The sequence below is a fragment of the Daktulosphaira vitifoliae genome, unplaced genomic scaffold, assembly GCF_025091365.1.
Source record: "Daktulosphaira vitifoliae isolate Bord-2020 unplaced genomic scaffold, ASM2509136v1 Scaffold_1, whole genome shotgun sequence".
Classification (NCBI taxonomy): domain Eukaryota; kingdom Metazoa; phylum Arthropoda; class Insecta; order Hemiptera; family Phylloxeridae; genus Daktulosphaira; species Daktulosphaira vitifoliae.
The window spans coordinates 62508122-62520415 of NW_026099572.1; the positions used below are offsets into that span (position 1 = coordinate 62508122).

At 22.4% G+C, this 12294-nt stretch overlaps 4 protein-coding genes across 12 annotated transcripts; 2 read left to right on the forward strand and 2 right to left on the reverse strand.

The window, feature by feature from the left end:
- Window positions 1-782: 782 nt before the first annotated feature.
- LOC126905635 (CCAAT/enhancer-binding protein gamma) lies at window positions 783-3016 on the reverse strand. 4 transcript variants are annotated; one of them, XM_050685547.1, is made up of 4 exons: window positions 2908-3016; window positions 1922-2060; window positions 1455-1611; window positions 783-1165 (listed from the first exon to the last, which is right to left on the reverse strand). In XM_050685547.1, exons 2-4 carry the CDS (start codon window positions 2030-2032, stop codon window positions 1059-1061), a joined length of 375 nt encoding a protein of 124 aa, XP_050541504.1. In that variant the 5' UTR covers window positions 2033-2060; window positions 2908-3016; the 3' UTR covers window positions 783-1058. The 4 variants fall into 4 exon arrangements, with proteins under 4 accessions (XP_050541504.1, XP_050541521.1, XP_050541495.1 ...); XM_050685564.1 differs by having other exon boundaries at window positions 2904-2987; XM_050685538.1 differs by lacking the exon at window positions 2908-3016 and adding an exon at window positions 2333-2476.
- Window positions 2561-5855, forward strand: LOC126905615 (transmembrane protein 234 homolog). Of its 4 annotated transcripts, none has more exons than XM_050685524.1 (5): window positions 2561-2833; window positions 4197-4330; window positions 4394-4460; window positions 4520-4649; window positions 5554-5855. In XM_050685524.1, exons 1-4 carry the CDS (start codon window positions 2818-2820, stop codon window positions 4630-4632), a joined length of 330 nt encoding a protein of 109 aa, XP_050541481.1. In that variant the 5' UTR covers window positions 2561-2817; the 3' UTR covers window positions 4633-4649; window positions 5554-5855. The 4 variants fall into 4 exon arrangements, with proteins under 4 accessions (XP_050541481.1, XP_050541459.1, XP_050541471.1 ...); XM_050685502.1 differs by having other exon boundaries at window positions 4520-4612; XM_050685514.1 differs by having other exon boundaries at window positions 4197-4285; window positions 4520-4612.
- LOC126905574 (NADH dehydrogenase [ubiquinone] 1 alpha subcomplex assembly factor 3) lies at window positions 3297-4161 on the forward strand. Its single transcript, XM_050685412.1, has one exon. The coding sequence runs from the start codon at window positions 3347-3349 to the stop codon at window positions 4064-4066; it is 720 nt and encodes a 239-aa protein (XP_050541369.1). The 5' UTR covers window positions 3297-3346; the 3' UTR covers window positions 4067-4161.
- LOC126905540 (uncharacterized) lies at window positions 4670-12203 on the reverse strand. 3 transcript variants are annotated; one of them, XM_050685349.1, is made up of 3 exons: window positions 11936-12202; window positions 10398-11352; window positions 4670-5082 (listed from the first exon to the last, which is right to left on the reverse strand). In XM_050685349.1, the coding sequence occupies exons 1-3, from the start codon at window positions 11974-11976 to the stop codon at window positions 5080-5082; spliced, it is 999 nt and encodes a 332-aa protein (XP_050541306.1). In that variant the 5' UTR covers window positions 11977-12202; the 3' UTR covers window positions 4670-5079. The 3 variants fall into 3 exon arrangements, with proteins under 3 accessions (XP_050541306.1, XP_050541299.1, XP_050541290.1); XM_050685342.1 differs by lacking the exon at window positions 4670-5082 and adding an exon at window positions 5975-7458 and having other exon boundaries at window positions 11936-12203; XM_050685333.1 differs by lacking the exon at window positions 4670-5082 and having other exon boundaries at window positions 9402-11352; window positions 11936-12200.
- Window positions 12204-12294: the final 91 nt, after the last annotated feature.

The following is a 12294-nucleotide window of genomic DNA, read 5'->3' on the forward strand; positions in this document are numbered from 1 at the left end:
CATTACAGTTATTGAATCTAAATAAGAAATCAAATGAGTTAAAATCTTTTGTAAGATATTTTAAAATAAAATGAAATACAAACCTAGAATTATAACAAAAAAATAGTAAATTTTTGAATATGGTATATATTATTATATATATATTTTAATATGGTATATAAAATTATATGTAATACAATTTTTCACTATGGAGACAAACTAAAGTTCGAAATTTTTTTTACATTTTAAAGTATATTACATAAGCTATAATATAAGATATATATAAAAATGTCAGTATTTCCGAAACACTTTCAATAATGAAGTTGAAAAAGTTATCACTTTGAATCCCCCATTGTGGGCAAGTAAACAGTTAAATTTATAAAAAAAATATACCAAATGATAGGTAAAGACATCAAGCATCTATAATAAAAAAATGTATTGATTTGGTCATTTATAAAAAAGTTATGGCAGTTTTAAGTAAAAAAATTGAAAAAAAGTCGAAAATTATCGATTTTTAAATTTGTTTTTTTTGGAGATTTTCCTCTTTTACAGGGAACGAGGGAAACTTTTTCAATTTTTGAGGGTGATGTCTTCGAATAGATACAATTTTTGATCTTTTGACATATTGTTGAAAGAAATCGGTTCAGTGAGATCTGAGAATAAGTGGTAACAGACACAAAAAAAAAAAAAAAAACATAGTAAAACCAACACCTTCTCAGCTTCGCATCGAAGTCATTCAGCGAAAAATGAAGCGACAATATTACACATATGTACTGAATTTCAATAAACACAAATACATTAAGTAGATGTTCTTTTTTATATATTTATGAAATACATATTAAACATTTATAAAAAAAATAGTTCTTAAATAACACAATTATCATATATTGCACTTATAACATGCATTATTACATAAAAAAACAATTTGTCCATTGTTGAAATAATTAGACAACATAAACTACAAATAATAATAATCACAAACTTTATAATAATTTAAATGAATAGAAAATGTATTTAAATCAAATGTTTAAAATAAAAGCTATTGTGAAGAGTTAAATTAATAGAAATAATTTTTTTGTTTATGAGGCTGAAGGTTTTGAAGTTTCATTTTCTAAAACATCTGATGTAGTGTCACTTAATAATTTTTTTAAGTCCATAGATTTTGGTAATTCAATTTGGGATGTACCTTTCAAAATAACACAAATATTTTAAAATTAAAAGAGATTCATATGAATGGTATTTATTAAATGTAGCCACAAGTTTTTATTTTATTTCATCACAGCATAAAAAGATGTGCCATTTTTCTGTTTATTTATTATTTTTTACTAATATAATAGTATGAATTTGTCTTATCATATCATTTCACAAAAATTTTAAATAAAAAAAAAAAAATCGTAAGTGGTAAAATAAGTCAACAATAAAAGTATTATAATGTTATTGAATAATTAACATAAATATTTCTATAAGCACTTTACCAGCTTGAGCCATGAATAATTCTTTTAAAAATCCCAATTCTTTACTCAATAGTTTAATTTTTTCTTCCAGCATGTCATTTTCAGTTTTTAATTGATTTACACGTTGTAATGTTTGTTGTGTCCGCATTCTACTTTTTACCCGACTTCTTTTAACAGCCTTAAAACATTAAAAAGAACATTACTCATTGATATAAAATATAATTCACATTACAATAATTTATTCCCGTTTTTTATTTAACCTTTGAATAGTACATTTTTTAAACTAGTAAATTAAGTGACATAAATGTCACTTAATAAAGTTTTAACTAACGTCAATTTTTATTTTTCTGTAAGAGGAAAAAATTAATTTTCAAATAGTATAGAATAAAAGTTATATTATATAATATATAATATTATAATATTTAAATTGAAATATTAGAATTTGTTTCTTGTAGAAAAATGTTATTTTATTTATATTGTATAAATACTTGATTGTTTTTGTCTCGTTTGCGACGATAATCATCTTCACTACTGTCTGCATCATCTTTTAATACAGATGATAACGCCATACTTTTATTTTCTTTATTTTTACGAGCCATGCAGTGTGTAACATATACTTAAACAGTCCTAAAATGTATGTTAAAATGTTTTATTAACACTAATTTTTTTTAAGATGTTGTGTAATGAATTATTGATTAAGAAAATGAGCAATTATTACAATTTCGAGGACACAAAAAAACTTGCACATAATTCTAGGACGCTAATGTCTACTGTTTATTAATTATTGGGTCATTGACAATATAAAAGATATCAGCGAAATTTAGATTATTGTACCTATTGCAGCAATAAGGGTAACAAGGACGACATGCTAACCCAACACTTAAAGGATAAATACTTACAAAATAAAAAATTGCAGTGAGATAATAAGAATTCAGATTAAGAGAAATTCAATTTGTTATTTTGCAATATGTTTAATTAACTTATAATTAAGAATATTTGTAAATGGATAAAGTTATCTTATCATTATTGAAATTGTTTATTTTTTTTTTCACTATTTAAGTAATGTAACTTTATGACCTACTACACATCAATTTTGTTAACGAGACTGGTGTAGGAGGTTATAGAGTAGGACATTTGAATCTAGTGACCTTGAATATTTTTGAGTCGTGTATTTTTTGAGTGATGTTACAATTTTGTCGAAAAACGTTTTCTTACATATTTCTAAAAATATACCAATTGAACTATTTAATAAAACTTGTCGAATTGCTAAATTATTAAATTTATTCAGATTTTTGAGATGTAATCTAATATCGCTGAAATATTGATTCTACAGGTAGAAATATCTTTAAATATCAAGCGAGTCATCGGCTTAAGTATAAGGACTATGGTGTTTTATCAAAGTAAAATTGAAATATTATTTATTATATTATATAATAATATTATTCATAAATATTTTAAACATTAACATACTTACTACAGACATTGCATATTACAATATACTATGTTTATGCTACATTTACTGCCGCATGAACGATCATAATGATTTTAGTATTCCTTTAAATAGAACTATAATCTCATTGGGTACATGACAGTTGATCTTATATTTTAAAATACCTAATACTTATTATCAGTAAACTATTGGAATTAGCCGACTAATCGCGATCTACGTTAAGGCAATGTTAATTTCATAATTAAATATTTATTTATAAAATAATTAAAGGGTAACCGTCTAAACTCAGAAAAAATAAATTAATTTGTGTTTAATTTATTTACTATAGAGCAGTTGTCGCTCTTTATAGTATCTTAGACAAGTTTATATAATTATTTTTTTACATTTAATGATGTTAGTTTATTGTTAGTGCTATGGAAGGTATTTAATTTACAATATAATTGTAAATTTTTTTGATTTTAAAATGTTCTTAAAAAATTTGGGGCAAAAACTTTGTAAATCTGTTAAATGTCGATATCAAACATATAGGTTTGTGGGTGCTTATGATAATGATGGTAAAACACATGTAACTATGATGAATAACAATAATATCAAAGATGGAATCATGATTTCTGGTTATAGTCAGTTTGGATTTCGATTAAATAACAATTTTCAAGTATTAGGACCAATTTTGTGCTTTCCAAATTCAATATTAGCATGGTATATTGATAGCGATAAAGATATTAATGAAGATTCTTTATCATTGTTATTTCATTTAGAACCAATGCCCAGTGTAGTTGTATTGGGTATTGGTGACAATATGTATAGGAAATCAATTGATAAAGTGGTATGGAGTGTTACTAAAAAATATAATTGCAACATAGAAGTACTACCGATTGATGCAGCTTTGGCAACATATAATTTTATTGTGAGTGAACAGCGTCATGTAGTTGGAGCTTTCATACCTCCAAAAAATATTCCTGTAATTGATGATGATATTATATCAGCAAATGCCAGGCACAAAGTAATTTATGGAAAACAAGTAAATCAGGATGACATATGGGTTAATGAAGAGGAACAAAGTGAAATTATTAGTAAAAATTATAAAGAATTTGCAGAAACTGTAGCAGCTGAAAAAGCTGCTAAAATTGAAACTTCAGCAAAGTATACAAACCAGCCTAAAGATCCTAAAAAACTAGAATAACATTTTTATTATAATAAAGAAAAAATAGATACTTTATTGTCATAATACATTTTGATATTTGTAGTTAAAATAATAAAAACTTGTTATTTATATTAGTACCATGTTTTACTAAATAAATTGTATTTTTTAGAAAATTTAATCAAACTTTTTATTGTTGGAATATTATGGGGTGGATCAAATCCATTTTTGAAACAAGCTACAAATAAAAAAAATAAAAATGTTAGTATAATATATGAACTTTATGGTTATTTGAGCAATTGGAAAGTAAGCATTAGCTTTATGTGTAGTAATTTCGTTTTTTTTTTTAATTTTGTTTTATCTTGATAGTACATTTTGGCTTTTATCGCCAACCAAAGTGGTTCATTATTATTTTACTACTCATTAAGAGATTCAGGTAAAACATTGTTGACTTAAAATACTTTGACAATCAAATACTAATTTATTTATTTTTAGACATATCTATGGCTATTCCAATAGCTAATGGAATATCATTATTAAGTACATCAGTTATAGGTACAATAATTGGAGAGGAAAAGCCAAAAATAAGTATGATTATGAGAGACTAATTCTTAATAATTTATTAGTAATTAAATTATTTATTTTTTTTATTTAACAATTTACTTAGTAAATACAAATAAGCATACTTTCTTATAGAATTGGTAATTCATCACTTTACAAAAAGAACGACTTCAAATTACAATAAATATTTAAAAGAAAAACTTATTTAGTAGGCATCATTTAATTAAATAAAACATATAAAATCAGTATTTAATTTAAAGATAGAATGTGCTTTCAGTTTTAAAGTATTAATATTTTATAACATGTTATATAATATTAAACATCTACCAATTATTAGAAAATAAATTTTTGGCAATTTGTGTTGAAAGAATAACCATATATTTGGTTATACGATAGTTTTCGATTTTTAAACTAATTATTTAATTATAACTATCAGTTATGATCACCTCAGTTGAGGTTATGACAATCTAAATATTGAGTAGTTCATTGAGATGTCACTATAAAATAAGTGAAAATTTACTTTTTAATAGATATTTAAATTTTACTCAGTTTAGAATTATGTTAAATTGTCAATAGTAAAATTAAGATGATCTAAATATGAGGAGTGTATTGTTTTTTTAATAGAAAATAATAAATGCATATATTATACAAGTTTAAGGCATATCTGTTGGAGGGACTACTAATTTTTATAATATATCTGTTCGATAATAACAATTTTGACTATTGATCTGTAGTCTAGAGATCAAGTATACACATAGTATTTTTCTGAAAAATTATATTATTTATTATTTCTTTAGTGTACTTTTAAAAATTATCTGGATATAATGTATGTTAAATTGTATAGGCTTTCTGTCTTTTTTAATACAAACAGTTGCTTATGAGGATATTAAATACAAATTCTTATAATATATTTATATTACTATGCATTATATACTAACTAAATATAATTTAAGCTGTTTATTTTTTAGAAACTATGATTGGTGTATTGTTGCTGATACTTGGTATATTATGTTTAATACAAGATGATATGAAAAAATAAGTAAAATACAACAGTTGTATTATAGTTATTATAATTTAAGGAAAACACTTGTTAACTTTATTTTTTTATTTATTTTTTTATTAAAAATGTTTCTAAATACATTAAGAAATTTGACTAGTGTTATAATATTTATAGTCATCATATATAAACACAAAAACATGTTACAATACTAAAGAAATTAAATATGGTATATTAAATCACACGAATAACACAATTTAAAATAAAAATAAACATATATCAGTCTACAGCACTCCTACTAGGAATTTAAATTTACTAATCAGTTTATTATTTATGTGTATTTTTTATTAATTAAAATAAATACTCAAGTTAAAAACTGCTTTTAATTTTAAAAGAGCTCGGGGCAAAGATGCTGTTGCACCTTCAAAAATGTAAAAATTTATAATTACTATAATATACAACATTTTTAAAGTAGGAAAAATTTTTTATTTAGAACCCTAAAATAAATTTTATTATAGTTCTGTTTGGATACTAACATTTTTAATACAAATTAAATTATTCAAATTAGGTTTAAAAAAATTATAAAATAATTTTTAATAGTGTATTACTTAAGGATCTTAGAATTTATATTCCTTGCAGACTTAACTAAATATCTAAATATATTAGATTTAAAATAAACAGTTTTTTTGTATTAAGGAACATATAAATAATTTAAATAGGTGGGTACTTTAACAAATATCTTTTACTATCATTTTCAAATTTAAAATAATAAAATAAACATAGTTTATATCACACTATAAACAGTGCTCATATAATGATTTTAAGCATGAATAGTTCAAATGAATACACACAAATTCTTTGCAGTCAATTTATTGTAGTCGAAATTCATCGCACGTCATTTCATCATCAAATATTATTAAATCAGAATAATTATATAAAGTTTTCACATAAAACACTAATTTCAATCAAAACGATTGTTACTTACAATGAGAATATTTTTTAAATTTAGATAGCTATTATAGCAAAGCATATCCATTCCTTTCATAATTTTCAAATTTCATAGTATTATAATTTAATAAAAACGTATAACAAAAGAAAATGCACTAAAATCAATTTGATGGTTATCAAAAAACTGAGACTATTGAAAAGCCACATATATGATACTTAATAAGTTGATGGGCGATTTATTTTTACCGCAATAAATTGACATGTCACTATTCAAAATACTAAATTAAAAATAATAATAATTTATGCATTAAATATAATAGTTGTAACTAAATTTTAATAATAAAAAAAAAAAAATGAAATGATAATAGATTATTTTATATTAAATAAGGTAATATTTATGATAGTTGATATAAGGTTTGGGAAAAAAATTGAGAAGAAATATATGAAAGTTATGAATTTGCACATTGAACTCATGGGTATAAACATACCATTATTGCTTTATAAAATTCAGTAGGTAAAGAACAGTTGAGCTTCATTAGCATTTTAAATAATAAATTCTTAAATATAATTTCAATATACATATAATAATATCTAACCAATCTGACTATAAATATACATACTTCATATACAGTGTTCAAAAAGTTAGGAAATATGTAAATTGTTACAAACAATGAGAATAATAGAAACCGTTTCCTTATTTACTGAAAACTTATATAATAAATAAGAAATATAAGAAATGTCACTATATTTAGTTTGAACAAACTTAATGACAATATAAAAAAAAAAATGCAATAATTCAATATTTAAGAGAAAAAAATAATTTTCATAAGATAAATTATTGGTAATCAGTTAGAAGACGCTCAGAATGCAAGATGATAAGTGACATTTCACCAAAATTTTATTCACTATAAATCACCTTAAATTTAATCTAAAATGACAAAAAATTGGTTTTAGTAATTTAATAAATTAATAAAGTACAACAAAAATTCTAAAGTTCAAACATCGTAGCTGATTAAAAAAAAAAAAATTGTTTTAATTAAAAAATCAATTTGATTTAACTTAACATATATAAATACATTTTTATTATAAAAAAATAATAAAATAATCTTATTTTAGTTGAATTGAACTAGATTAGTAAAAAAAAGTAAATACTGAATATGTTGAATTTATAAAAAAGTTTTTAAACAGTAATTACTGTCTCTTCAGCAATAAGTTTTCTAAGAGTATATGTGTCATTTATCTACTAATTTTAGTTGAATGGGACAAAAATATCAAGAATAGAAGTTAACTGAAAGTACCTGATTACATAAATATTATACAACTAAAAGAAACAAGACAATATGAAAACATTGATGGTTTTTACAATTGTTAAAAATGTTTAATGGTTCGTTTTATAGAACATTTAAAAATAAAAAAAAAAACGTTATAAGCGTGAAGATGTTTCTATAAAAATTTCTTATATTATTAAAAATAGTGATAAATTAAAATTGTGTTAAGAGTCTTTAGAAGGACTACACAAAAGAAAATCTTATTTAGTAGTTGAAAAGTAAAAGGTATTTAAAAACATTTAAGAAATTGAAACACCCGAAGAAAATTAATTGCAAATTTTTCACTCAGTACTGAAAAGATTTGAATATTCAGTGAACAATATCACAGAAATAAATTTAAATACAAAAAGTAAATTAAATAAAATTTTCTACAAACCAGTTAAACAAAAAGTATTTAGTTTTTTTGCTGACAGCTTGAACAATTTTCAAGTAAATACTGAACCATCTACCAGGCACACATTAAAATTAATAAAATTTTTAAATGAAAGTAAAAAGTTTTTTTCAAAGAATTATAAAGAATATATGTCTGAAAAAAGTAATGTTCTACAAAGTTATTTTAAGTCTAATATATATTATTTTGATGTCAATGTATCCTAAAGTAAAGAAAATAAATGACTGTTATTCATGCTGATGCAGAAGAACTATTATTATGTATCATAGATATATGATACAAATAAAAGTTATAATTGATAGAAGCGAAGACTTTTTAAATTTCCATGTCATATACCAAACAATGAAACAAATGAATAAAATGATTATGAACCATTAAAGAAAAAAAGAAAGCTCTACTCAGAAGGCGAAAATATAGGTCAGAAATATAATATTACAAGTGTTTAATATGTGAATGATCATGTTATGTATTGTACCAGACATTAAGGAAACGTATGATAATATAAAGCTATTATTCACTTTGATAAATATTAATAATATATCATTCAAATTGTCAACTAATAGGTACATTAACATACTCTTGTTGTTACATAACATTGAGTAATTTACGTAATAGGAATAGCGATAGTGTTGATTGCAATTACAATAGTACAAAATATATTGAAAATAATGAAAAATAATGTGAATATACACATTTAAAAACTTATAGAGATACAAAATTAGATTACAACAAATTTTGTTCTATGAAAAAAAAAAAAAATTAAGCAAAATTTTGTCACAGTACTATTAATTTAACAATGATAAAGATGAAATTACTTGTGCGATTGAAAAGTGTTTTGTCATTCCTCAATTACATGTTTTACATGGTTTTGTAAATCATATATTTTTTTATTTTTATTTTCTTTTATGGAAGAAAAAAGCACTGTTATGGCCAACTAATTTAAAACTTGTATCAAAAAATATCAAGCTGAACTTTTTGAGGGAAACGCTTGCAGAAAACCATTAAGAGAAGCTGATAACTTAATGCACTGGGATATTAACAAAAATATCATAAAATTTAATAATTGTTTTATGTAGATGTTTTTAATGCAGAGTGTTTAATTTAAATTTAAATTTAAAAATAAAAATATATAAAGAAATTCAACAGTTAGAATCTCGTAAAATCTATGTTTTTTCAAACATAACAAACAATCTTTAAGTTATTTATAAAGCAGTAAATTGGGTATTTGGTCTAAACAGTCTAAGCAAATGAATCAATACACATAATTTCTTAAATTCTGAGTTAAGTATAAAATTAACTTAATTAAAAATTTTTAAATCCTGAAAGATTTTAAGTGATTATGATTGAATTTTTATCTAGTTTACATTTAATATCATTCAAAAACTGATTTTTTTATGAAAAATTGTTATAGAAATTGATATAGTGATTAAAATTAATTATTTCCTTATACAAAAATTTATTTATACATGTGAAGGTAAAATAAATCAATTTTAATTAAAATAATTTATTTTCTAAAAAAAAAAACAGCTGATTTCCACTCTTAAGTATCCTTATTGTACTCGTTTTAAGGAATAAAATTATTAAAACCAATTTTTTTTATCATTTTAGATCAACTTTGAGTTGGTTCAGGCACATTGTGTATATTATAATTAAAATTATTTATTGCTGAAAAACCTTAATATATTTATGTATAGGAACTCTATGTTACATAGATTTCATTAATTCTTTGGATAATTCATTGGTATAAATATAATTTTTTTAAAGTTGATTTAAGTAGTATTACATAAATATGTGTAATTAGGTAAAATAAAAAATTATTAGGAGACCTGTACTAAAATGTAATATTATATTAACCCATTTTTTTTATACTATTTTAATAATTAAAAATGAAATATTTTAAGTTGATAAGCTATTATTTACACTAAAATAATAGTGTATTATTTTATATAATTAAATAGTAGTAATGTACGACATAAATGTATGTACAAATAATAATTACTTTACTAAGTTTTTAACTATGACATCTCTACTACTTTCTTTTTTAATTCTAATTATACAAGAACCTCCATTACATTTTTTAAAATGTGCATCACATTCGTCTTTGTTTATCATTTTTAAACATTTACTACATTTATGAACAGCAATTACCTTATGTCTTTTTGCCATATGACTGCGTAATTTCAACTCGTACACAAATTTCATATTACAATAGCCGCATTCAATTTTATCTAATATATGTTTATCTTCAACATGAGCCATAGCTTTTTTAGTAGTTTTAAAATCAATATTACATAATATACAAATTACTTTAGTAATATGACCTTTGCTTACAATATGAACATAAGACTTTATTCGATTTATAAGTGTATCTTTTTTTAAATCAGGTAAAAGTGTTAAATCTACTTTATTTGACAATGGTTCAAGATTTTCAACAATTTTTTTTACTTTTATATCTTTAGAAACTCTTTTTTTTCTTCCTGATTTATTAGTTGTTTCTATAATTGAATTTTTTTTTTCATTATGCACTTCTTTGTGATCAGAGTTAATATGACAAATTAACCCGATGTTATGGCGAAATATTTGACCACATATTAAACAAGGATGTTCAGGTTCTATTTCATCAACAAGCATTTGACGTAATGATGGTATAGATTTGTTAATTGTATTTGAAACACAGGATACTGAAGATAACTTAGGACTTAATGGTATAGCTTCAGGAACAGGAACTTTATCTAATGTGTACTTTTCTAGTTTTCTTTCATAAGTACAATCAAGTTCTGAATCAACTTCAATGTTTCTCTCATTAATGCCTAACATATTTGTACTACAGCTTCCTTGATAAGTACTTATATGATCATACAGAGAAATTTTATCATAAAATAACTTGGAGCAGAATGAACAAGTATGGGATGAATCATCATCAAATGAAGAACATTTAGAACTTGAAGAAGAAATAACTTCAACATCATTATTGAAATTTATGTTGTCCAATTTTTCAGTATCAGAGTCATCAGATAGTTCAATAGTTTCAAAATCTTCATTTTGCTCATCAATAATCAATGTACCATCAGAACTATCTTCATTATGAAAATAAGCCATACTTCTAAAAATAATATTATAATTGAATTATTTAATATAAAGTTTTGTATAATAGGTAAATGAGCAATATAAAATTGTTGACAGTATCACTATTAATTGATTTTGATTTCTGAATTATATTAACACAATTATTTTATGATTTATTATTCAAATACAAAAATTGAGAAAATGATTTGTTATGGAAAGTAGCTTAAGTGAGACATTACAACTTTTACATCATCTATATTTTGTACTAACAATATTTATTTTGTTCAAAATAATGAAATAACAATTTATATATAGAATTATATAAATTTTTGATAATATTACCAGTTATAACATTTACATCTAACAATATATAAAGTCTAAGGATCATCTAAGACCATATTCAATAAGTATTTTACTTATTAAAAATCACGAATATCTTTCATTTGTTACATATTGGCAGTATTTTATTTAGTGAATACTGTTGAAAAGAAACCAGTATTTCATAAAATTTTATATTAATCAGAATTAGTTAATTTGTGAATTTAGCTATTTTTTTAATTAAAATTTTTAAATTAGATATACATGAAAAGAAGGTATATAGCAAATATATACTTACTAACCTATAAATTAATTCTTTTATATATTTTTGTTTTATGGTCATTTCAAAAAACAATAATTTATATTGAAAAAAAAACTAATAACAAAATTCATGATTATGATATGCGTTTCAGTCAAAAGTTCATTATTTATTTGAATATCTCACAGAATAAAATAAAATAAGAACTAGCTAATGTTTAAAGTAAAAATTACATAAGTGATTTTTTCAAAAATTAATAATCATTTAACACTGAATTTTGTAAATAAATTTTCCTTAATTAATGACGGAACAAAATTAAATATTTAATTTGTAAGTATTTAATAATTGTTATTCTACAACAATTTATAACAATAATCAAGTCTTTTGAATTGAGGTTATTCG